The sequence below is a fragment of the Squalius cephalus genome, assembly GCF_949319135.1.
Source record: "Squalius cephalus genome assembly, chromosome: 2".
NCBI classification, from domain to species: Eukaryota; Metazoa; Chordata; class Actinopteri; order Cypriniformes; family Leuciscidae; genus Squalius; species Squalius cephalus.
The window spans coordinates 240,565-267,855 of record NC_137123.1 but is presented as its reverse complement, the minus strand read 5'-3'; the positions used below and the strand labels follow the sequence as shown (position 1 = coordinate 267,855).

Below are 27,291 nucleotides of genomic sequence, written 5' to 3'. Positions count from 1 at the left end.
GGTCAGAATCTCACCTTTATTTGTGCTGAGCTTTATTCTAGACAGAACCTTTACAGTAAAAACACTGGGGAATAACAGCTGTGAAATTAATTGACTGGAAAGCAGCTCTGCAAAGACAATAGTGTCATTATTCAGATCAATGTTGATTCAGTTCTGTTTAATAATTCTGTTCATTTCATTTGTTTGTGTGTGTGTTTCCCTCAGGCATGTTTGGAACAGGAATCCTGTCGTATTTTTCATTCCTGCGGTTTCTGGTGCTTCTGAACTTCATCATGTTTCTGCTGATGTTTGTGTTTGTGATGCTTCCGATGATTCTCACATCACACACTTCACACAACATCACCTACAGCAGCACCAACGGTAACCACACACACACTCTCACACACACTCACACTCTCTCTCACTCTCAGTCATGTCAGCTGTGTGTGTGTGTGTTTCAGTGAGCGAGTGCAGTGTGTATCCCCCCACCTCTCGTCAGAGTCTGGTTGCGTTTCATGAGCACATCACAGACCTGCTGTCTGGAACGGTGAGGCACTCGTGTGTGTCAGCTCAACTCAGCGTCTGCTGACAACGCCGTAACACTGTGTGTGTGTGTGCAGGGCTTTCTGGAGCGCACGTACCTCTTCTACGGCTACTATAATCTGGAGTTCATTCACTCTCACTTCACCTACAACCTGCCGCTGGCATACCTGCTGGCCACCATCTCCTACCTGCTGCTGAGCCTCGTCTGGATCGTCAAGAGGTGTGTGTGTGTGTGTGTGTGTGTGTGTGTCTGTGTGAGTGTTGAGCTCAGCTGCTGAGCCTCGTCTGGATCGTCAATAGGTCAGACCGGAACACATCTCTGCTGGTGTTAGAGGTCTTCTCAAAAGTCGTCTTTTTATCTAAGGCATGTTTAAATAGAAACTTAAACTCCCTAATTGATCTAATCCTGGCCTAATCTAAACGCTCTCTGTGAAACCGGTCCTGATTGGCTTGGCGTTTCGTTCAGTAAAAGCATGTTTATGTAAAATGACCCGAGACCCTAAGCTAATGTCAGACCTGTGTTCAAAGTTTTGGACCTGAACCCTCTCGAGTCTCGGCTCGGACCCTGGGCTTTCGGGTCGACTTTACAGGTGAAGACCTGTAGGTGGTGTGTGATCTGATGATATCTGTGTGCTTAGGTCTGCATCTGGTTTCAAACGCAAGCTCATTCAGGACGAGGATCGCTTCCAGAGCTTCTGCAACAAGATCTTCGCGGGCTGGGACTTCTGCATCACCAACGAGAACGCAGCGCGGCTGAAACGGAGCAGCTTACTGTACGAGATGAAGGTGCGTCTCCTGCCACTCCTGTATTCCTGAGGGACAAGAGCCTAACTCCTGTGTTCCTGAGGGACAAGAGCCTAACTCCTGTGTTCCTGAGGGATGAGAGCCTAACTCCTGTGCTCCTCAGGGACGAGAGCCTAACTCCTGTGTTTCTGAGGGACGAGAGCCTAACTCCTGTGCTCCTGAGGGACAAGAGCGTAACTCCTGTGCTCCTGAGGGACAAGAGCGTAACTCCTGTGTTCCTCAGGGACGAGAGTCTAACTCCTGTGTTCCTCAGTGTTCCTGAGGGACGAGAGCCTAACTCCTGTGCTCCTGAGGGACGAGAGCCTTACTCCTGTGCTCCTCAGGGACGAGAGCCTAACTCCTGTGCTCCTGAGGGACAAGAGCCTAACTCCTGTGCTCCTGAGGGACGAGAGCCTAACCCCTGTGCTCCTGAGGGACGAGAGCCTAACTCCTGTGCTCCTGAGGGACGAGAGCCTAACTCCTGTGTTCCTGAGGGACAAGAGCGTAACTCCTGTGTTCCTCAGGGACGAGAGCCTAACTCCTGTGCTCCTGAGGGACGAGAGCCTAACTCCTGTTCTCCTGAGGGACGAGAGCCTAACTCCTGTGTTCCTGAGGGACAAGAGCGTAACTCCTGTGTTCCTGAGGGACAAGAGCTTAACTCCTGTGTTCCTCAGTGTTCCTGAGGGACGAGAGTCTAACTCCTGTGTTCCTCAGTGTTCCTGAGAGACGAGAGCCTAACTTCTGTGTTCCTCAGGGACGAGAGACTAACTCCTGTGTTCCTCAGGGACGAGAGACTAACTCCTGTGTTCCTCAGGGACGAGAGCCTAACTCCTGTGTTCCTGAGGGACAAGAGCCTAACTCCTGTGCTCCTGAGGGACAAGAGCGTAACTCCTGTGTTCCTGAGGGACAATAGCATAACTCCTGTGTTCCTCAGTGTTCCTGAGGGACGAGAGTCTAACTCCTGTGTTCCTGAGAGACGAGAGCCTAACTTCTGTGTTCCTCAGGGACGAGAGACTAACTCCTGTGTTCCTCAGGGACGAGAGACTAACTTCTGTGCTCCTGAGGGACAAGAGCCTAACTCCTGTGCTCCTGAGGGACAAGAGCGTAACTCCTGTGTTCCTGAGGGACAATAGCATAACTCCTGTGTTCCTCAGTGTTCCTGAGGGACGAGAGTCTAACTCCTGTGTTCCTGAGAGACGAGAGCCTAACTTCTGTGTTCCTCAGGGACGAGAGACTAACTCCTGTGTTCCTCAGGGACGAGAGACTAACTCCTGTGTTCCTCAGGGACGAGAGACTAACTCCTGTGTTCCTCAGGGATGAGAGCCTAACTCCTCAGGGACGAGAGCCTAACTCCTGTGTTCCTCAGGGACGAGAGCCTAACTCCTGTGTTCCTGAGGGGCAAGAGCCTAACTCCTGTGTTCCTGAGGGGCGAGAGCCTAACTCCTGTGTTCCTGAGGGGCGAGAGCCTAACTCCTCAAGGACCAGAACCTAACTTCTCAGGGAGGAGAGCCTAACTCCTGTGTTCCTCAGGGAGGAGAGCCTAACTCCTCAGGGACGAGAGCCTAACTCCTGTGTTCCTCAGGGACGAGAGCCTAACTCCTGTGTTCCTCAGGGACGAGAGCCTAACTCCTGTGTTCCTGAGGGGCAAGAGCCTAACTCCTGTGTTCCTCAGGGACGAGAGCCTAACTCCTCAGGGACGAGAGCCTAACTCCTGTGTTCCTCAGGGATGAGAGCCTAACTCCTGTGTTCTTCAGGGACGAGAGCCTAACTCCTGTGTTCCTGAGGGACGAAAGCCAAACTCCTGTGTTGCTGAGGGACGAGAGCCTAACTCCTGTGCTCCTGAGGGACGAGAGCCTAACTCCTGTGCTCCTGAGGGACGAGAGCCTAACTCCTGTGTTCCTGAGGGACAAGAGCGTAACTCCTGTGTTCCTGAGGGACAAGAGCGTAACTCCTGTGTTCCTCAGGGACGAGAGTCTAACTCCTGTGTTCCTCAGTGTTCTTGAGAGACGAGAGCCTAACTTCTGTGCTCCTGAGGGACGAGAGCCTAACTCCTGTGCTCCTGAGGGACGAGAGCCTAACTCCTGTGTTCCTGAGGGACAAAGAGCCTAACTCCTGTGTTCCTGAGGGATGAGAGCCTAACTCCTGTGTTCCTGAGGGACGAGAGCCTAACTCCTGTGTTCCTTAGGGGCAAGAGGCTAACTCCTGTGTTCCTAAGGGACGAGAGCCTAACTCCTGTGTTCCTCAGGGACGAGAGCCTAACTCCTCAGGGACCAGAGCCTAACTCCTCAAGGAGCAGAGCCTAACTTCTCAGGGAGGAGAGCCTAACTCCTGTGTTCCTCAGGGGCGAGAGCCTAACTCCTCAGGGACCAGAGCCTAACTTCTCAGGGAGGAGAGTCTAACTTCTATGTTCCTCAGGGAGGAGAGCCTAACTCCTGTGTTCCTGAGGGACGAGAGCCTAACTCCTATGTTCCTCAGGGAGGAGAGCCTAACTCCTCAGGGACCAGAGCCTAACTACTCAGGGAGGAGAGTCTAACTCCTGTGTTCCTCAGGGACCAGAGCCTAATTCCTCAGGGAGGAGAGCCTAACTCCTGTGTTCCTGAGGGACAAGAGCCTAACTCATGTGTTCCTCAGGGACGAGAGCCTAACTCCTCAGGGACGAGAGCCTAACTCCTGTGTTCTTGAGGGACTAGAGCCTAACTCCTGTGTTCCTGAGGGACGAGAGCCTAACTCCTGTGTTCCTCAGGGATGAGAGCCTAACTCCTGTGTTCCTGAGGGACAAGAGCCTAACTCGTGTGTTCCTGAAGGATGAGAGCCTAACTCCTGTGTTCCTGAGGGGCAAGAGCCTAACTCCTGTTTTCCTCAGGGGTGAATGCCTAACTCCTCAGGGACCAGAGCCTAGCTTCTCAGGGACCAGAGCCTAACTCCTGTGTTCCTCAGGGAAGAGAGCCTAACTCCTCAGGGACGAGAGCCTAACTCCTGTGTTCCTCAGGGAAGAGAGCCTAACTCCTGTGTTCCTGAGGGACGAGAGCCTAACTCCTGTGTTCCTGAGGGACCAGAGCCTAACTCCTGTGTTCCTCAGGGAAGAGAGCCTAACTCCTGTGTTCCTGAGGGACGAGAGCCTAACTCCTGTGTTCCTGAGGGATGAGAGCCTAACGCTTGGTTCACACGGGGCGTCAGCGTCAACGCTTGACGGAAGGCGTGGCTGAAGTTTGGCACTGACGCCATGGTCATAGCAGCGTCAGCCAATGAAATTAGACAGGAACTCAAATTTATCCTCAGTTTGCTGCTCTTGAACAGGATGAACGTGATTGGCTGCCGCCTGGCTACTGTATTTGCATAGAGCGATCCTGATTGGCTGACGCTTCCGTCTGCGGCGCTTCACTGGCGTTGCTCGCGGCAGAAGTTGAAAAATTCTCAACTTCTGCCGCGAGCAACGCCAGTGAAGCGCCGCCGACGGATCTACAATGCTTTTCGGCAACGCTTGACGTCACCCATTCAAAGTCAATGGGAAGCGTTGACGCTGACGCCCCGTGTGAACACACCGTAACTCCTCAGGGAAGAGAGCCTAACTCCTGTGTTCCTCAGGGACCAGAGCCTAACTCCTGTGTTCCTCAGGGAAGAGAGCCTAACTCCTGTGTTCCTGAGGGACGAGAGCCTAACTCCTGTGTTCCTGAGGGACGAGAGCCTAACTCCTGTGTTCCTGAGGGACGAGAGCCAAACTCCTATGTTCCTCAGGGACCAGAGCCTAACTCCTGTGTTCCTCAGGGAAGAGAGCCTAACTCCTGTGTTCCTGAGGGATGAGAGCCTAACTCCTCAGGGAAGAGAGCCTAACTCCTGTGTTCCTGAGGGACGAGAGCCTAACTCCTGTGTTCCTCAGGGAAGAGAGCCTAACTCCTGTGTTCCTGAGGGATGAGAGCCTAACTCCTCAGGGAAGAGAGCCTAACTCCTGTGTTCCTGAGGGACGAGAGCCTAACTCCTGTGTTCCTGAGGGACGAGAGCCTAACTCCTGTGTTCCTGAGGGACGAGAGCCTAACTCCTGTGTTCCTGAGGGACGAGAGCCTAACTCCTGTGTTCCTCAGGGACCAGAGCCTAACTCCTGTGTTCCTCAGGGAAGAGAGCCTAACTCCTGTGTTCCTGAGGGATGAGAGCCTAACTCCTCAGGGAAGAGAGCCTAACTCCTGTGTTCCTGAGGGACGAGAGACTAACTCCTCAGGGAAGAGAGCCTAACTCCTGTGTTCCTGAGGGACGAGAGACTAACTCCTGTGTTCCTGTGCCCACAGACGGATCTAGAGGAGGAACGGATCAAGCGCAGGATGGCCAATCGCACGCGGGGCGAGAGGTGCCGCATCTACGCGCTCAGAGCCGCGCTCAACCTCTTCGTCATGGCCGTCCTAGTCACCTGCTTCTACTGCATCTACGTGGCCACAGTGTTCTCGCAGCTCAAGCAGGTGAAGGTGATCTGCAACCATAGACTGTATAAAAATGTGGGCGTAGTGTCTGTGACGTCACCCGTAGGCTCTGAAGAGCATTTCTGAAGCCCAAAGTGGCAATCCACCTGTCACTCAAGTGGCCACACCCTTAATTATGCACAACTTTAAGGCTTAATACAATTTAAACAGATGAGTTATAAAAACATTCACCCCCCTCACAGTCGTCATGAAGGGAAAAATTAGCTATATAGACCAAAACCACTTTTGGTACCAGACTGTAAACATGTATTTTTCTGCTGTAAAGTTGAGCATTTTAACATTGAGGGTTTATGATATTGACTCTCTTTTTGCAGCCTGTCTCTAGTGGCCAGTCGATGAACTGCAGTTTAAGTCACTTCCGTGTTTGATTGAAGAGAGAGACAGGAAGGTTGCCAGTTGGGTGTGACGTCTGCTGTCATGTTTGCCTTCTGATGGTGTTTATAATGAGGTGTGTGTGTTTAGAATGAGAAGAGTGCGTTCCTGCAGGAGCTGGTGGTGGAGTACCTGCCCTCCATCGTCATCACGCTGGCCAACTTCATCACGCCGCTGATCTTCAGCCTCATCATCACCTTCGAGGACTATTCGCCCGCCTTCGAGATCCGCTTCACGCTGATGAGGCAAGGCTCGCAACACACACACCCTCTGCTGCACACACACTTATAAATGCTCTTGCCTTTTCCAATCACTGACAGCCACAACCACTATATTAAAGCGTTAGTTCACTGTAAAACTCTCTCATCATTCACTCGCCCTCATGTACTTCCAAACCCATACTACTTTCATTCATCCTCTGAACACAAATAAAGGTATTTTAATTAAATCTGAGAGATTTCTGTCCCTTCATCGTAAGTCTATTCATGTGAATGGAGCAGTTTAATCCAAGTCTCCTGAAGAGACATGATCACTTACAGATTTAATTTAGGCTTTTTATTCACACAAAAACACACGACTCAAGTATTGTATCATTTATAGCTGTACTGAAAGCGACAATGAAAATTCACCTCAGATCTATATAAATAATTCAAACGAAACTGTGTTCTATGACAAAAGATCAAAGTCATTCAATATGCAAGTTTAATGTTAAAATGGTTTAATATTTTAGAATTTGATTATGTACTATTCTATTGCGAGTGCAGTGCGCCTGCAGATAGACTCTGCCCACACACTCTTCTGATTGGCTGAGTGCAGTGCGCCTGCAGATAGACTCTGCCCACACACTCTTCTGATTGGCTGAGTGCAGTGCGCCTGCAGAGACTCCGCCCACACTCTTCTGATTGGCTGAGTGCAGTGCGCCTGCAGAGACTCCGCCCACACTCTTCTGATTGGCTGAGTGCAGTGCACCTGCAGATAGACTCTGCCCCCACACTCTTCTGATTGGCTGAGTGCAGTGCGCCTGCAGAGACTCCGCCCACACTCTTCTGATTGGCTGAGTGCAGTGCGCCTGCAGATAGACTCTGCCCACACACTCTTCTGATTGGCTGAGTGCAGTGCGCCTGCAGAGACTCCGCCCACACTCTTCTGATTGGCTGAGTGCAGTGCGCCTGCAGAGACTCCGCCCACACTCTTCTGATTGGCTGAGTGCAGTGCATCTGCAGAGTGACTCCGCCCACACACTCTTCTGATTGGCTGAGTGCAGTGCGCCTGGACTTAGGATACAGTGTCACAAACTTCTGTCAGTTTTACACATAGACTGTAAAAAAAGATGGACGGCGCCCCTTCGCTCTCTTCCATCGGTGAGAAGTGAAGCCGCCAGTGTCCCGATATGGCGCTGACTCTCGCAGAATGCACTCTCCCTGAGTGCACTTTTTAAAAAATGTATTGCAGTACGACAAGAGGCTTGTTAAAATAAAGTAAATACAATCTCCTCAGTACTCCAAAGATCCCGAAAAAAATGTCCGTTGGTGCTTCAGTGACTACTTCGCTCAGAGAACCTGTCAATCACAGCTGTCAATCAGACTTCACTTTTCAGGGCTTGTGCGGCACGCTTGGTTTTACACATACAGACCCTGAACTGGGAGACCCTCATCCGTGTGCAGTGACGGGAACCTCGTGACATGCGTTATTTTCATTATGTTTGTGTTCATTGACAAGCGTTATGTTCATTATGTGTGTGTGTGTGTTCAGGTGTGTGTTCATGCGTTTGGCCAGTATCGGCGTGCTGCTCTTCTCTCTGTGGGTCCAGATCACGTCCTGTAAAACTCAAGAATGTCCCTGCGGCTACGACCATGATAACTACCCTGTACGTCTCACACTCACACACACACACACACACACACACACACACACACACCTTTACACACACACACACACCTTTACACACACACACACACACACACACACCTTTACACACACACACACACACACTTTACATACACACACACACCTTTACATACACACACACACCTTTACATACATACACACACACACACACACACACACACACACACCTTTACACACACACACACACACACACACACCTTTACACACACACACACACACACACACACACCTTTACACACACACACACACACACCTTTACACACACACACACACACCTTTACACACACACACACACACACACACACACACACACACCTTTACACACACACACACACACACACACACACACACACACACACACACACACACACACACACACACACACACACCTTTACACACACACACACACACCTTTACACACACACACACACACACACACACACACACACACACACACACACACCTTTACACACACACACACCTTTACATACACACACACACCTTTACATACATACACACACCTTTACATACATACACACACACACACACACACACACACCTTTACACACACACACACACACCTTTACACACACACACACACACCTTTACACACACACACACACACACTCTCACACACACACACACACACACACACACACACACCTTTACACACACACACACACACACACACTCTCACACACACACACCTTTACACACACACACACACACACTCTCACACACACACACACACACACACACACACACACACACACACGCACACACGTATGTTGTGCGTCTCTAAATGAGTGTGTTGTCCTGCAGTGCTGGGAGACTCATGTCGGGCAGGAGATGTACAAGCTCGTGATCTTCGACTTCCTGATCATCGTCGCCGTCACTATCTTCGTGGAGTTTCCCAGGAAGTATGAAGATGTTTGTACTGATGTTTTGTGTTTTGCTTCCGGTTCCCCTGAGGTGTGTGTCTGAGCGTCTTCTGGTTGTTTCAGGATCATCGTGAGTCACTGCGACCACGGTTTGGTGAGGTGGTGGGGTCAGCAGGAGTTCGCCGTCCCTCAGAACGTGCTGGAGATCGTCTATGGTCAAACCATCTGCTGGATCGGCACCTTCTACTGCCCCCTGCTGCCCGCCATCAACACCGTCAAATACGTCCTCGTCTTCTACATCAAGAAGGTCACAGCTCAAGTGTGCTGCACTATACATGTTTCAGAGCAGCTGTACGGGAAATGCCTGTTTCAGTGTTACAGTTTAGGAAGAATTCCGTTATCAGGCAGAGACTAGTCTAATGTGAAGAAGTGTAAACATGGCAGTGATGTACAGCTATAGTGTAGTACCTTATGTGGTTAGTTAACGTCATGTGTGACGTGAGCCTATCTGTGATTAACTCACTGTTGTGTGGTTAGTTATGTAAGGTACGTTACTCCCACAGGTGTCTCTGGTGTAGTGTGAGCCTGTAGTGTGTTGTGTGGTTAGTTATGTAAGGTACGTTACTCCCACAGGTGTCTCTGGTGTAGTGTGAGCCTGTAGTGTGTAGTGTGTTGTGTGGTTAGTTATGTAAGGTACGTTACTCCCACAGGTGTCTCTGGTGTAGTGTGAGCCTGTAGTGTGTAGTGTGTTGTGTGGTTAGTTATGTAAGGTACGTTACTCCCACAGGTGTCTCTGGTGTAGTGTGAGCCTGTAGTGTGTAGTGTGTTGTGTGGTTAGTTATGTAAGGTACGTTACTCCCACAGGTGTCTCTGGTGTAGTGTGAGCCTGTAGTGTGTAGTGTGTTGTGTGGTTAGTTATGTAAGGTACGTTACTCCCACAGGTGTCTCTGGTGTAGTGTGAGCCTGTAGTGTGTAGTGTGTTGTGTGGTTAGTTATGTAAGGTACGTTACTCCCACAGGTGTCTCTGGTGTAGTGTGAGCCTGTAGTGTGTAGTGTGTTGTGTGGTTAGTTATGTAAGGTACGTTACTCCCACAGGTGTCTCTGGTGTAGTGTGAGCCTGTAGTGTGTTATGTGGTTAGTTATGTAAGGTACGTTACTCCCACAGGTGTCTCTGGTGACCAACTGTCGTCCCGCCACTCGCCCGTTCCGAGCGTCCAGTTCCCACTTCTTCTTCCTGGTGGTGTTGCTGATCGGCTTGGCTCTGGCATCAGTTCCCGTCACCGTCAGTATTGCAGAGTGAGTTCACGCATCAGAACACTCAATCACAACACGCATCAGAACACGCATCACAACACGCATCACAACACGCATCAGAACACTCAATCACAACACGCATCAGAACACGCTTCACGACACGCTTCACAACACGCATCAGAACACTCAATCAGAACACGCATCAGAACACGCTTCACAACGCGCTTCACAACACGCTTCACAACACGCTTCACAACGCGCTTCACAACACGCATCACAACACGCATCACAACACGCATCACAACACGCTTCACAACACGCATCACAACACACGCATCAACACGCTTCACAACACACGCATCAACACGCTTCACAACACACGCATCAACACGCATCACAACACGCAATCACAACACGCTTCACAACACACGCATCAACACGCATCAACACGCATCAGAACACGCATCAGAACACGCTTCACAACACGCTTCACAACGCGCTTCACAACACGCTTCACAACACGCTTCACAACGCGCTTCACAACGCGCTTCACAACACGCTTCACAACGCGCTTCACAACACGCTTCACAACACGCTTCACAACACGCTTCACAACGCGCTTCACAACGCGCTTCACAACACGCTTCACAACACGCATCACAACACGCATCACAACACGCTTCACAACACGCATCACAACACGCATCACAACACACGCATCAACACGCAATCACAACACGCATCACAACACGCTTCACAACACGCATCACAACACACGCATCAACACGCATCACAACACGCTTCACAACACACGCATCACAACACGCTTCACAACACGCATCACAACACACGCATCAACACGCATCACAACACGCTTCACAACACACGCATCACAACACGCAATCACAACACGCTTCACAACACGCATAACACGCATCACAACACGCTTCACAACACGCATCACAACACACGCATCAACACGCATCACAACACGCATCACAACACGCATCACAACACACGCATCAACACGCAATCACAACACGCATCACAACACGCTTCACAACACGCATCACAACACACGCATCAACACGCATCACAACACGCTTCACAACACACGCATCACAACACGCTTCACAACACGCATCACAACACACGCATCAACACGCATCACAACACGCTTCACAACACACGCATCAACACGCATCACAACACGCAATCACAACACGCTTCACAACACACGCTTCACAACACGCTTCACAACACGCTTCACAACACGCTTCACGACACGCTTCACAACACGCTTCACAACACGCAATCACGACACGCATCACGACACGCATCACGGCACGCATCACGGCACGCATCACGACACGCTTCACGACACGCTTCACGACACGCTTCACAACACACGCCATCACAACACGCCATCACAACACGCTTCACAACACACGCATCAACACGCATCACAACACCACAACACGCTTCACAACACACGCATCAACACGCATCAACACGCTTCACAACACACGCTTCACAACACGCTTCACAACACGCAATCACGACACGCATCACGACACGCATCACGGCACGCATCACGACACGCTTCACGACACGCTTCACGACACGCTTCACAACACACGCCATCACAACACGCCATCACAACACGCTTCACAACACACGCATCAACACGCATCACAACACGCAATCACAACACGCTTCACAACACACGCATCAACACGCATCAACACGCATCACAACACGCATCAGAACACGCTTCACAACACGCTTCACAACACGCATCACGGCACGCTTCACGACACGCTTCACGACACGCTTCACGACACGCTTCACGACACGCTTCACGACACGCTTCACGACACGCTTCACAACACACGCCATCACAACACGCCATCACAACACGCTTCACAACACACGCATCAACACGCTTCACAACACGCTTCACAACACGCTTCACAACACGCTTCACAACACGCAATCACAACACGCTTCACGACACGCATCACGGCACGCATCACAACACGCATCACAACACGCATCACAACACGCTTCACAACACGCATCACAACACACGCATCAACACGCATCACAACACGCTTCACAACACACGCATCACAACACGCAATCACAACACGCTTCACAACACGCATAACACGCATCACAACACGCATCACAACACGCATCACAACACGCTTCACAACACGCATCACAACACACGCATCAACACGCATCACAACACGCTTCACAACACACGCATCACAACACGCAATCACAACACGCTTCACAACACGCATAACACGCAATCACAACACGCTTCACGACACGCATCACGGCACGCATCACAACACGCATCACAACACGCATCACAACACGCTTCACAACACGCATCACAACACACGCATCAACACGCATCACAACACGCTTCACAACACACGCTTCACAACACGCAATCACAACACGCTTCACGACACGCATCACGGCACGCATCACAACACGCATCACAACACGCATCACAACACGCTTCACAACACGCATCACAACACACGCATCAACACGCATCACAACACGCTTCACAACACACGCATCACAACACGCAATCACAACACGCTTCACAACACGCATAACACGCATCACAACACGCTTCACAACACGCATCACAACACACGCATCAACACGCATCACAACACGCTTCACAACACACGCATCACAACACGCATCACAACACGCTTCACAACACGCATCACAACACGCATCACAACACGCTTCACAACACGCATCACAACACACGCATCAACACGCATCACAACACGCTTCACAACACACGCATCACAACACGCAATCACAACACGCTTCACAACACGCATAACACGCATCACAACACGCTTCACAACACGCATCACAACACACGCATCAACACGCATCACAACACGCTTCACAACACACGCATCACAACACGCAATCACAACACGCTTCACAACACGCATAACACGCATCACAACACGCTTCACAACACGCATCACAACACACGCATCAACACGCATCACAACACGCTTCACAACACACGCATCAACACGCATCACAACACGCAATCACAACACGCTTCACAACACACGCTTCACAACACGCTTCACAACACGCAATCACGACACGCATCACGACACGCATCACGGCACGCATCACGACACGCTTCACGACACGCTTCACGACACGCTTCACAACACACGCCATCACAACACGCCATCACAACACGCTTCACAACACACGCATCAACACGCTTCACAACACGCTTCACAACACGCTTCACAACACGCAATCACAACACGCTTCACGACACGCATCACGGCACGCATCACAACACGCATCACAACACGCATCACAACACGCTTCACAACACACGCATCACAACACGCAATCACAACACGCTTCACAACACGCATAACACGCATCACAACACGCTTCACAACACGCATCACAACACACGCATCAACACGCATCACAACACGCTTCACAACACACGCATCAACACGCATCACAACACGCAATCACAACACGCTTCACAACACACGCTTCACAACAAGCTTCACAACACACGCCATCACAACACGCCATCACAACACGCTTCACAACACACGCATCAACACGCTTCACAACACGCTTCACAACACGCTTCACAACACGCTTCACAACACGCAATCACAACACGCTTCACAACACGCTTCACAACACGCATCACAACACACGCATCAACACGCTTCACAACACGCAATCACAACACGCTTCACGACACGCATCACGGCACGCATCACGACACGCTTCACGACACGCTTCACGACACGCTTCACAACACGCATCACAACACGCTTCACAACACGCTTCACAACACGCTTCACAACACGCAATCACGACACGCTTCACGACACGCTTCACGACACGCATCACGGCACGCATCACGGCACGCTTCACGACACGCTTCACGACACGCTTCACGACACGCTTCACAACACGCATCACAACGCCATCACAACACGCTTCACAACACACTTCACAACACACTTCACGACGCATCACAACACGCCATCACAACACGCCATCACAACACGCCATCACAACACGCCATCACAACACACTTCACGACGCATCACAACACGCTTCACAACACACGTCGGCCCTCTCTCCTCACTGCGGTGTGCTCCAGTGTTAAACACGCTCTCCTCACAGTATTAACATAACATACTAACACGTCACAACACGCGTCTCAGCATCGGCCCGCTCTCCTCACTGCGGTGTGCTCCAGTGTTAAACACACCTCTCAGTGTTGGCTAACTCTCCTCTGCGGTGTGTGTGCAGGATCCAGGCGTCGCGAGCGTGTGGCCCGTTCGTCAGCTACAGCACCTCCTGGCGGGTGGTGCCGCAGGGGATTACCCAGCTGCCCCTGGGCCTGCGCTCGTTCCTGCTAGCGCTCGCCTCCGAGGCCTTCGCCGTGTCCTTCTTCGTCATCACCTGGTGAGCATCATCATCATCATCATCATGTGCAGTTAATCGTTCTGCTTTATCGCTTGATCCTTTAAGTGTGCAAATAAACATTTCATTTTACTGTTCAGTTAACATTTGTACAAACTTGTGCTTCACCTAATTTTGTGTTCTGGGTCAATATGACCCATCTACAAGAGATTGCTTGTAAATCTCTTACTATGCCATTATCACCAAAAAACCTCTGCTAACCCAAAGAAAACAGGTTGATAAAAGTTTGAATCCAGTATTCTGTGATAACAGCAATTTTTAGTCATTAAGTTTTAGTCCAACACGATAACATCAACTAGCATTCGCAGGAAACAGAAAAACCCGTCCTTGTCAAAGTGACCAGAACACATGTGGGATAAACTCTGTGTGTGTGTGTGTGTGTGTGTGTTGCAGTCTGGGGATGTTCTATGTGATTGCCCTGGCTGGAGCTCATAAGCGTGTGATTGAACAGCTCCGAGATCAGCTGGCCATGGTGAGTCTCCACATGATGAGGATGAGGATGATGATGATGATGATGATGATGATGAGTGTGTGTTTCTGTGTGAGCAGGAGGGCCGGGACAAGCGTTTCCTCATCCAGAAGTTGTATCAGGCCCAGCAGGCCACATACGGGCGCTCTGCAGACGGCAAGGGTTTGCGCAGGAACCGAGCTGATGCTGGACTGTGTTTAGTGGAGCCGTCAGTGGTTCTGGAGACTCAGGCATGACCCGACCCAACGACCCATAGAACCAGTGACCCATCGACCCAGCGAACCAGTGACCCAGCGAACCAGTGACCTATCGACCCAGCGAACCAGTGACCCAGCGAACCAGTGACCCAACGACCCATAGAACCAGCTACCCATCGACCCAGCGAACACACTCACTCAGTGCAGCGCTCCTGAACACACTAACTCGCCTTACACTACACCCTGTTTACTACATTCACTGTCTAATGTCTTATTAGTGTGATTTTTGCTCTGTGTTTACAAAATGTATAAAAGTTTTGAAGAATATCCAGTGGTTGTGAGTGAACTGCTTTACCATCTGCACAATAAACCCATGAACCATCAGAATACAGAAGATTTGAGAGACTGAGTAACATTTATGGATGCCATGCTGAGAATTTATCTGTGTTTGATTAACTCGGACTGAACTACTGTTGGCCACTTTGGTAATGAGTCAGTTTACTCAGGCAAACAGTTGCAAACATTCAGTTGTCAAATCAATCATGGAATTAACTTAATGGATTTTGCGGTTATAAAAGGACATTTCTGGCCCAGTTTGATTTTTGACATGTTAAATAATTTAATAACTTTGACCAAACCAAAGGAATCTGGGTTTGTCTGGTAAGTGTCTGCAGTTACTCCCTGCTAGTTAATGGAGACATAATTATGTGGGGAAAGCGTCTTTCTCCAGAGATGGGAGGCATTTGATAATTATGGATGTTTTTGCAATTTTGTGCAAATGTTTTCTTTATATTCATTCACTGAAATTCATCCAGGTATTATAGACCTTATGAGCATTACTATGCTCTAATACGACCCATTGACTCCTTTCTTAAACAAAAAGTATGATGCAACAGCACAATTTATGTTAATAGTTATTAAACTTTTAGCTTTAAAATGTTTATTTAAAAAAAAAAAATTACTTCAAAAAACGAAAATATGTAAGGAATATTTTTCGACAGTCTGGGCTTCTACATGATATTCAAGGATTTTATTTTTAACGACCTCCTACATGATGTTAGAGGCTTTTATTTTGACGGGCTGCTATATGATATTCAAGGCTTTTATTTTGATGGGTTGTCATATGATATTCAAGGCTTTTATTTTGATGGGTTGTCATATGATATTCAAGGCTTTTATTTTGACGGGTTGTTATATGATATTCAGGGCTTTTATTTTGACGGGTTGTTATATGATATTCAGGGCTTTTATTTTGACGGCCTCCAACATTATTTTGAAGGCTTTTATTTTGACGGGCTGCCACATGATGTTGGAGGCTTTTATTTTGACGGGCTGCTGTATGATGTTGGAGGCTTTTATTTTGACGGGCTGCTGTATGACGTTGGGGGCTTTTATTTTGACGGGCTGCTGTATGATGTTGGAGGCTTTTATTTTGACGGGCTGCTGTATGATATTCAAGGCTTTTATTTTGACGGGTTGCTATATGATATTCAAGGCTTTTATTTTGACGGGTTGCTATATGATATTCAAGGCTTTTATTTTGACGGGTTGCTATATGATATTCAAGGCTTTTATTTTGACGGGTTGTTATATGATATTCAAGGCTTTTATTTTGGCGGGTTGCTCGCGGATATCGGGGCCCGTGAGCGCAGAAAAGCTTCGGTCCGTCGCGAATCTTCGCAAATCTAACCGAGATCGATATTAAAGCAGTAATGATCGCGCAGCAGCGTGTTAGTGCACTTTAAACACATCTGCAGGTGAGCGTGTGACCGTCCGTATCAGCTCTATAGATGTCAGTGTGAATCATAAACACGTAGAGCAGAAGTGAGCATAATGATTCATTCTGCATTAATATAGTGTTAATTACACGTGACAGCCTGTAGACATTGAGTTTCAGTCACAGGAGTTTTCACGATAAGTGATCCTGAAGACGTGTGTGTGTGTGTTTGTCAAGCCAAGTCACCTTTATTTATATAGTGCTTTATACAACAAATTGTGTGTTTTTATAATTATTTATTTTATATTTAAAGGTGCAGTCTGTTACTTTTTTGTGTTAAAAATGTACCAAATTTAAATAATAATTGAGTACATCATGAATCCATTTTCCAAACCGAGTTTTTGTCTTATCCTGAATCATAGTACACCTATAATAAGTGTTTATATTGGGACTATTTTAGACCGGTCGGGTCGTACCGCTGCGGAGGAACACAGTATCTGCGTGACGCGTCATATAAACACAGAGAAGTAGCTCCGGCTAATGTTCTTTCGCGAGACGCATTCAGTTCTGTTCATTAACCGCCAGAGCAGCATTAATGATATATAATCTGGGTTTGAAATTTACTTTTTCACTCACCGGCCAATTTGGCTAATTTTTTAAGTGGCCGGCCATTCAGAACTTCTACTAGCCAAAAAAAAAAAAAAAGTATATATATTATAAAATTTGGATTTCATACATTAATTTATTATTCAAACTAAATCCTGTAATCCAGCCAAAACATGTTTTAGGTGGACAGTACAAAGAACATCAGAAACAAAATTAGGATGTTGGAAAATAATAATGTCTTTTCTGTTCACCAAATGCTTTTTAATCTCCGCTATTGCGTCAATGCAGATGAACAAGCGCACCGTAATTTGTTGCGTAGTGACGGCATGTTAAAGCAAGCCAGATATGCGCAGATTCTGCAATACGCTGTATTTAATATATCATGATGACTCACAAGTATTTGCGCTAAATCTGCGCAGATTTGTCTTACATGAACTTCCCCAGCAAAGTGATTAAACATAATTAGTAACGCACCAAACTGCCTCGTGATCTGACAGCGCTGACCGCCTCGTGATCCGACCGCGCTGACCGCCTCGTGATCCGACAGCGCTGACCGCCTCGTGATCCGACAGCGCTGACCGCCTCGTGATCTGACAGCGCTGACCTCCTCGTGATCCGACAGCGCTGACCGCCTCGTGATCTGACAGCGTTGACCTCCTCGTGATCTGACAGCGCTGACCGCCTCGTGATCTGACAGCGCTGACCGCCTCGTGATCTGACAGCGCTGACCGCCTCGTGATCCGACACCGCTGACCGCCTCGTGATCCGACAGCGCTGACCGCCTCGTGATCCGACAGCGCTGACCGCCTCGTGATCCGACCGCGCTGACCGCCTCGTGATCCGACAGCGTTGGCCTCCTGCACGGTTGGGTTTACCCGCGTGTGGCGGCTTGGCGGGTGTGAATTTCAAACCTTGTATGTAATGCTATTTCTGAATGTGTTATTGGTGTTATTGAATGTGTTTAGAGTCTCAGTGAGCCGGGTCGGGTCATGGCGTCGGGTCCAGAGGCCGTCCACTACATCCACCTCCACAACTCCAGCCAGTCGGTTCTGGAAGCCCTGAGATCCCAGCGGCGCAAAGGCCTGTTCTGCGACGTCACGGTGCGCATCCACGACGCCTCGCTGCGAGCCCACGCCTGCGTGCTGGCGGCCGGGAGCCCCTTCTTCCAGGACAAGCTCCTGCTGGGCCACTCGGAGATCTCGGTGCCGCCGCTGGTGCCGGCGGAGACGGTGCGGCAGCTCGTGGACTTCATGTACAGCGGCTCGCTAGTCGTGCTACACTCGCAGGCGCTCTGCATCCTCACCGCCGCCTCCATCCTGCAGATCAAGACCGTCATCGACGAGTGCACGCAGATCATCTCGCAGCGGCGCGGGGGCGGAGCCTCCGGTGGGGGGGCGGGGCCTAAGCAGGAGGAGGGCGGGGCCGACGGAAAGGGGCGGGAGAGCGCGGCGCTGACGGGCTACGGCTACGACTGCGGCTCGGACATGGCGGCCGCTCTGGGAGGCGGAGCTCAGTCGGAGGGCGGCGGTCTGGAAGGGGGCGGAGTCGCCGCTCTAATGCCACTCGGCGAGTTAGAAGGCGGGGCCATGTGTAGAGGGGAGGGGCTTGGCGTAGCAGGGGGCGGGGCCATGTTGAAGCCCTCGAGCTGCTCGCAGGAGATCAGCTACATGTTGAGCGCGGAGCGCGGCGCCGCGAACGAGCGCGGGCAGATGGCGGAGGAGTACGGCGGCGTGGCGGAGGAGCTGGTGAGCGGCGTGGAGCGCTTCAGCGAAGACGACGAGAGAGACGCACACGACGCCGACAGAGACGCGGACAGAGACAGACAGACCGCGCACACGCGCAAACAGAGGCAGCCGCTGAGACTGCAGGTACTTCTACGCTCACTTTTGTCAAACAGAGATTAGCATTGGCTCTGAAGCGTGTGTTGTGCAGGTGCTAAATGGAGATTAGCATTAGCTAGAGCATTATCTAGAGAAATAGAGATTAGCATGAGTGTGTTAGATTAGCAGAGATCAGCATTAGCTGTGATGTGTGTATGTGTGTGTGCAGGTGCTAAACAGAGATTAGTATTAGCTGTGATGAGTGTGTGTTAGATTAGCAGAGATTAGCATTAGCTGTGATGTGTGTGTGTTAGATTAGCAGAGATTAGCATTAGCTGTGATGCGTGTGTGTGTGCAGGTGCTAAACAGAGATTAGTATTAGCTGTGATGAGTGTGTTAGATTAGCAGAGATTAGCATTAGCTGTGATGCGTGTGTGTGTGCAGGTGCTAAACAGAGATTAGTATTAGCTGTGATGTGTGTGTGTTAGATTAGCAGAGATTAGCATTAGCTGTGATGCGTGTGTGTGTGCAGGTGCTAAACAGAGATTAGTATTAGCTGTGATGAGTGTGTTAGATTAGCAGAGATTAGCATTAGCTGTGATGCGTGTGTGTGTGCAGGTGCTAAACAGAGATTAGTATTAGCTGTGATGAGTGTGTTAGATTAGCAGAGATTAGCATTAGCTGTGATGCGTGTGTGTGTGCAGGTGCTGGGCGGCGAGCAGGTGGTGGTGAAGAACGAGGGCGTGCAGGAAGGGGAGGGGCTGTTCGAGATGGACGAGAGAGGAAACGCATCACACGGCTCACATCAGCCCAGCTACGCACAGGTAACACACACACACACACTGTGACACGCGGCTCACACCAGCTCAGCTGCGCACAGGTAACACACACGCTGTGACACGCGGCGGCAGCAACTAGCGTGTTTGTGTGTTTCAGGCCGGGTTCTACGAGGACTCCGGCGTGTTCCCGGGCGGCTTCTGGTCTCAGGCGGATCCGCAGGCGTCTCTGGGCTCGAACCCGCGCGGCCGGGTCAACAAACCGCTCTCGCCGCCGCCGGCCTCGCAGAACCTCGGCAGCCAGGTCTGACCCGCCGCTAGTCGTGTAGCGCGTCACCGCCGCTCTGCTAACGCACGTCTCTGTCCTCAGATGCTGTTCCAGTTTCCTGCCAGCGAATCACAGAGCCAGTCCTTCTTCGTGGGCGGACCCATGGTGATTGACGGCTTGGCTGATTCGTGCCAGCAGGCCCCGCCCCCTGCCCCTCTGACCCCGGCTCCGCCCCCCTCCACCCCAGCATGCATTGCAGGTCCGAGCTTTGCGCCGCAGGGCTCCGAGACGTCCTTCGACTGCAGCCACTGCGGGAAGTCGCTGCGCTCACGCAAGAACTACAGCAAGCACATGTTCATACACTCCGGTAGGCACACACACGCCTCATTCACATGTTCACACACTCCGGTAGGCACACACACGCCTCATAACCCTGACCTCATGCTGATCGACAGCCTCATTTACATGTTACTCTACAGAGCTCAGTGAAACGAGTCCCGCTCACACCAGGACTATAGCCATAAAGATCATGGTAAAGAATAGCAGAGCCCTGTATATACATATAAACACATTAAGACCACATAACAGTGTTTGCTTTCAGAATGATACATTCAGCCAGCATAACGTGTGTGTGTGTGTGTGTGTGTGTGTGTGTGTGTGTGCAGGCCAGAAGCCGCACCAGTGCAGCATCTGCTGGCGCTCGTTCTCGCTGCGGGACTACCTGCTGAAGCACATGGTGGTGCACACGGGGGTGCGGGCCTTCCAGTGCTCCGTCTGCAGCAAGCGCTTCACGCAGAAGAGCTCGCTGAACGTGCACATGCGCACACACCGCGTGGAGCGCACCTTCACCTGCGCCGTGTGCCAGCGCGCCTTCACCCACCGCACGCTGCTGGAGAGACACGCCCTGCAGCACCAGCACACGCCCAGCAAACCCAGCAACCACACCAGCCACCTGGAGCAGGGCGGGGCCGGCGGGCCGGGGGGGGCATCCTAGACGCTTCACACACACACACACACATGAAGATCAGCCCGTGGTTTACTCACCCTCAAGACATCCCAGGTGTGTATGACATTCTTCTCCTAGACGAATACAGTCAGAGTTTTGTAAAAAATGTCCTGGATCTTCCAAGCTTTAAAATGGCAGTGAATGGCTCTATATTTGATCAAAGTCCATCATAAAAGTGCATCTATCCATCATAAAAAAGCATCTGTCCATCATTAAAGCACATCCGTCCATCATAAAAGTGCATCCGTCCATCATAAAAGTGCATCTATTCATGATAAAAGCACATCCGTCCATCATAAAAGCGCATCTGTCCATCATAAAAGTGCATCTGTCCATCATAAAAGTGCATCTGTCCATCATAAAAGTGCATCTGTCCATCATAAAAGTGCATCTATTCATGATAAAAGTGCATCTATCCATCATAAAAGCGCATCTATCCATCATAAAAGTGCATCTGTCCATCATAAAAGTGCATCTGTCCATCATAAAAGTGCATCTATTCATGATAAAAGCACATCCGTCCATCATAAATGTGCATCTGTCCATCATAAAAGTGCATCTGTCCATCATAAGTGCATCTGTCCATCATAAAAGTGCATCTGTCCATCATAAAAGTGCATCTGTCCATCATAAAAGTGCATCTGTCCATCATAAAAGTGCACCCATCCATCATAAAAGTGCATCTGTCCATCATAAAAGTGCATCTGTCCATCATAAAAGTGCACCCATCCATCATAAAAGTGCATCTGTCCATCATAAAAGTGCATCTGTTCATCATAAAAGTGCATCTACCATCATAAAAGTACATCTATCCATCATAAAAGTACATCTATCCATCATAAAAGCGCATCTATCCATCATAAAAGTGCATCTGTCCATCATAAAAGTGCATCTATCATCATAAAAGTGCATCTGTCCATCATAAAAGTGCATCTATTCATGATAAAAGCACATCCGTCCATCATAAATGTGCATCTATCCATCATAAAAGTGCATCTGTCCATCATAAAAGTGCATCTGTCCATCATAAAAGTGCATCTGTCCATCATAAAAGTGCATCTGTCCATCATAAAAGTGCATCTATTCATGATAAAAGTGCATCTATCCATCATAAAAGCGCATCTATCATCATAAAAGTGCATCTGTCCATCATAAAAGTGCATCTATCATCATAAAAGTGCATCTATTCATCATAAAAGTGCATCTGTCCATCATAAAAGTGCATCTATCATCATAAAAGTGCATCTATTCATCATAAAAGTGCATCTATCCATCATAAAAGTGCATCTATCATCATAAAAGTGCATCAATCCATCATAAAAGTGCATCTATACATCATAAAAGTGCATCTGTCCATCATAAAAGTGCATCTATTCATCATAAAAGTGCATCTATTCATCATAAAAGCGCATCTGTCCATCATAAAAGTGCATCTATCATCATAAAAGTGCATCTATTCATCATAAAAGTGCATCTGTCCATCATAAAAGTGCATCTATTCATGATAAAAGCACATCCGTCCATCATAAATGTGCATCTGTCCATCATAAAAGTGCATCTGTCCATCATAAGTGCATCTGTCCATCATAAAAGTGCACCCATCCATCATAAAAGTGCATCTGTCCATCATAAAAGTGCATCTGTTCATCATAAAAGTGCATCTACCATCATAAAAGTACATCTATCCATCATAAAAGTACATCTATCCATCATAAAAGTGCATCTGTCCATCATAAAAGTGCACCCATCCATCATAAAAGTGCATCTGTCCATCATAAAAGTGCATCTGTTCATCATAAAAGTGCATCTACCATCATAAAAGTACATCTATCCATCATAAAAGTACATCTATTCATCATAAAAGTGCATCTGTCCATCATAAAAGTGCATCTGTCCATCATAAAAGTGCATCTATCCATGATAAAAGTGCATCTATCATCATAAAAGTGCATCCATCCATCATAAAAGTGCATCCATCCATCATAAAAGTGCATCTATCCATGATAAAAGTGCATCTATCCATCATAAAAGTGCATCTATCATCATAAAAGTGCATCTATCCATGATAAAAGTGCATCTATCCATCATAAAAGTGCATCTATCATCATAAAAGTGCATCTGTCCATCATAAAAGTGCATCTATCCATCATAAAAGTGCATCTATCCATGATAAAAGTGCATCTATCATCATAAAAGTGCATCTATCCATCATAAAAGTGCATCTATCCATGATAAAAGTGCATCTATCCATCATAAAAGTGCATCTATCATCATAAAAGTGCATCTATCCATGATAAAAGTGCATCTATCCATCATAAAAGTGCATCTATCATCATAAAAGTGCATCTGTCCATCATAAAAGTGCATCTATCCATCATAAAAGTGCATCTATCCATGATAAAAGTGCATCTATCATCATAAAAGTGCATCTGTCCATCATAAAAGTGCATCTATCCATCATAAAAGTGCATCTATCCATGATAAAAGTGCATCTATCCATCATAAAAGTGCATCTATCCATGATAAAAGTGCATCTATCCATCATAAAAGTACATCTATCCATCATAAAAGTGCATCTGTCCATCATAAGTGCATCTGTCCATCATAAAAGTGCATCCGTCCATCATAAAAGTGCATCCATCCATCATAAAAGTGCATCTATCCATGATAAAAGTGCATCTATCCATCATAAAAGTGCATCTATCATCATAAAAGTGCATCTATCCATCATAAAAGTACATCTATCCATCATAAAAGTGCATCTGTCCATCATAAGTGCATCTGTCCATCATAAAAGTGCATCTATCCATCATAAAAGTGCATCTATCCATGATAAAAGTGCATCTATCATCATAAAAGTGCATCCATCCATCATAAAAGTGCATCCATCCATCATAAAAGTGCATCTATCCATGATAAAAGTGCATCCATCCATCATAAAAGTGCATCTGTCCATGATAAAAGTGCATCTATCCATCATAAAAGTGCATCTATCCATCATAAAAGTGCATCTGTCCATCATAAAAGTGTTAATAGGGTTAATAAAGGCCTTCTGAAGTGAAGAGATGCGTTCGTGTAAGAAAAATATCCAGATTTAAAACTTAATCAACTAAAATAGCAGCTTCCAGCATCTGTCCATTCACTGCCGTTATAAAGCTTGGAAGAGCAGGACATTTATAATATAACTCTGATTGTGTTCGTCTGACAGAAGAATGTCACACACACCTAGGATGAGTTCAGGGAGAGTAAACCTGGGCTAATGTTTTTGGGTGAACTATCCCTTTAAAGGAACACGCCGACTTTTTGGGAATTTTGCTTATTCCCCGTATCCCCCAGAGTTAGAGGAGTCCACACACACCCTTCTCATCTCTGTGCGTGCGCACCCACCGCTAGCCTAGCTTAGCACAAAGACTGGAGGTAAATGGCTCCAGCTAGCATACTGCTCCCAATCAGTGACAAAATAACGCCATCATTTTCCTATTTACATGTTGTGATGTGTATAGTCACGGCGTGTACGAATAACAAGGTCACATGAGACACAGCCGTCTTCTAGCCGTACACACACTGGGAACTATATTCTCAGAAGGCGAAGCACTACTTCTTCTGCGGAGTGATTTACTCCAGCTCTGAGGAACTCTGCTCCTCACCACGGGCTTCTCAGGCGCTGCGAGCAGATCCCTCCGCCCGAGTAGCCGTGCTTCGCCTTCTTCTGCGAGCAGATCCCTCCGCCCGAGTAGCCGTGCTTCGCCTTCTTCTGCGAGCACGGAGCTGAGGAGGGTGTGTGTGGCCTCCTCTAACTCTGGGGGATACGGGGAATAAGCGAAGGGTGTGTGTGGCCTCCTCTAACTCTGGGGGATACGGGGAATAAGCGAAGGGTGTGTGTGGCCTCCTCTAACTCTGGGGGATACGGGGAATAAGCGAAGGGTGTGTGTGGCCTCCTCTAACTCTGGGGGATACGGGGAATAAGCGAAGGGTGTGTGTGGCCTCATCTAACTCTGGGGGATACGGGGAATAAGCGAAGGGTGTGTGTGGCCTCATCTAACTCTGGGGGATACGGGGAATAAGCGAAGGGTGTGTGTGGCCTCCTCTAACTCTGGGGGATACGGGGAATAAGCGAAGGGTGTGTGTGGCCTCCTCTAACTCTGGGGGATACGGGGAATAAGCGAAGGGTGTGTGTGGCCTCATCTAACTCTGGGGGATACGGGGAATAAGCGAAGGGTGTGTGTGGCCTCCTCTAACTCTGGGGGATACGGGGAATAAGCGAAGGGTGTGTGTGGCCTCATCTAACTCTGGGGGATACGGGGAATAAGCGAAGGGTGTGTGTGGCCTCCTCTAACTCTGGGGGATACGGGGAATAAGCGAAGGGTGTGTGTGGCCTCCTCTAACTCTGGGGGATACGGGGAATAAGCGAAGGGTGTGTGTGGCCTCCTCTAACTCTGGGGGATACGGGGAATAAGATAAAGTCCCAGAAAGTCGGCGTGTTCCTTTAACTCGCTCACTCCTCACACTCACAACAACCCAGAAGACCTCATGAAACACACAAACCTCATGGAGCGACTCACACTAAACGCAGTCCTGCGCGGCGGGGCTAACGTCTGTGTCAGTGTTGTACGTCTGTAATCTGTTTCTTACGTGTTTTCATGGACTCATCAGAACCACAATGACCTCAGGACCTGAAGAGACTTCAGAGCAGATTTATTACCTCCATTTTTTAATTTCAACATCAACCTCCATTTTTACATTTTTTATCAAGTATATGCTGAAATGCTATTTTTATGGTGATATGCTTCTGTGCGCGGGGATCGTGGGATCTCATTATCTACTGGCTTTGGTTCTGGTATATCTAGCATGTGCTCGCTGTACGCTGCATGAGTCTGCATTAAACGCATTGTGACGCTTCACCGCCTGCGACTCCTTTCTTTACCTACGGATAAACCCCCGGATCATCTGTGCCATGATTCAGGAAGACCGGCTGGAGATCGAATCAGGCCGCTGTTAGAAGACCTTTAGTGTCAAAGTTATCCTGCAAATAGCTGTAAATAATCATGCATGGAAGCTTGTTTATGCCACAGATTAAAAAATAAATTAAAACTTAATTCCCTTCTCAGAATTCTGCATTTACATCTCGGAATTCTGTTTTTTCCACCACTGATTGAGTGATTGAGACTTCTCACAATTCCTAGCTTGTATCTCTCAATTCTGACTTCTTACAGCTCAGAATAAATAAAAAAAAGTCTGAATTGTGAGATAAAAAGCAGAATTACATTTTTTGTTTTATTTTATTTTACTCGGGCTGAATTCTGGATCTATGATTCCTGCAATCTTAAAAATAAAGCATCTTTGTTGGCGTATGAAGAACCTTCATCATCCATGGAATCGGTCTGTTCATTAAACTATTGAAATAAAACAAGGCTTTAGGGATCTTCCGCTTCATGTTTAGTGTCTGAAATCGAGATTAATCTCTTTTCATCTACAATATGACTGCACTCAATTAGTAAGCAGGACTATTCCTCTGCTTTAATCTACTACTTGTGTTTATTTCAGTTACGTTAAAACAGTCATTATACCAATGTTATATTTATGTTTACCCTTCTGAAATAAGTTCATCCAGACCTCTTGAAGAGCTCTGGACTGAACGGACTCTTCGCTAAACTTCACTCTCAGCAACATTAAACAGATAAAGAACATAAACTGTCGAGTCTGT

At 48.3% G+C, this 27,291-nt stretch overlaps 2 protein-coding genes across 3 annotated transcripts in view; both read left to right on the top strand.

The window, feature by feature from the left end:
• tmc7 (transmembrane channel like 7) overlaps positions 1-15,788 on the top strand; it is a 28,378-nt gene extending 12,590 nt beyond the window's left edge. The window contains exons 4-16 of one of the 2 annotated variants that reach the window (XM_079864291.1): positions 205-360; positions 441-526; positions 600-742; positions 1,161-1,308; positions 5,586-5,753; positions 6,237-6,391; positions 7,899-8,013; positions 8,877-8,974; positions 9,059-9,242; positions 10,101-10,231; positions 14,555-14,710; positions 15,122-15,200; positions 15,278-15,788. In XM_079864291.1, the coding sequence (XP_079720417.1) occupies positions 205-360; positions 441-526; positions 600-742; positions 1,161-1,308; positions 5,586-5,753; positions 6,237-6,391; positions 7,899-8,013; positions 8,877-8,974; positions 9,059-9,242; positions 10,101-10,231; positions 14,555-14,710; positions 15,122-15,200; positions 15,278-15,433 (1,775 nt within the window). In that variant the 3' untranslated portion in view covers positions 15,434-15,788. Of the gene's footprint in view, positions 1-204; positions 361-440; positions 527-599; positions 743-1,160; positions 1,309-5,585; positions 5,760-6,236; positions 6,392-7,898; positions 8,014-8,876; positions 8,975-9,058; positions 9,243-10,100; positions 10,232-14,554; positions 14,711-15,121; positions 15,201-15,277 lie in introns of both variants that reach the window. The other variant, XM_079864290.1, reaches the window with a different exon arrangement.
• A 1,148-nt stretch (positions 15,789-16,936) lies between these two features.
• zbtb45 (zinc finger and BTB domain containing 45) lies at positions 16,937-27,260 on the top strand. Its single transcript, XM_079864298.1, has 6 exons — positions 16,937-17,151; positions 18,683-19,585; positions 20,242-20,361; positions 20,474-20,617; positions 20,684-20,948; positions 21,247-27,260. Exons 2-6 carry the CDS (start codon positions 18,707-18,709, stop codon positions 21,573-21,575), a joined length of 1,737 nt encoding a protein of 578 aa, XP_079720424.1. The 5' UTR covers positions 16,937-17,151; positions 18,683-18,706; the 3' UTR covers positions 21,576-27,260.
• The last annotated feature ends 31 nt before the right edge of the window (positions 27,261-27,291 follow it).

Excerpts from the sequence above, each read along its gene's own strand:
- zbtb45 (XM_079864298.1), top strand. The coding sequence starts at position 18,707 with ATGGCGTCGGGTCCAGAGGCCGTCCACTACATCCACCTCCACAACTCC. Across the intron at positions 20,362-20,473 it reads ATCAGCCCAGCTACGCACAG|GCCGGGTTCTACGAGGACTC; the intron begins GTAACACACACA and ends TGTGTGTTTCAG. Across the intron at positions 20,618-20,683 it reads CGCAGAACCTCGGCAGCCAG|ATGCTGTTCCAGTTTCCTGC; the intron begins GTCTGACCCGCC and ends CTCTGTCCTCAG.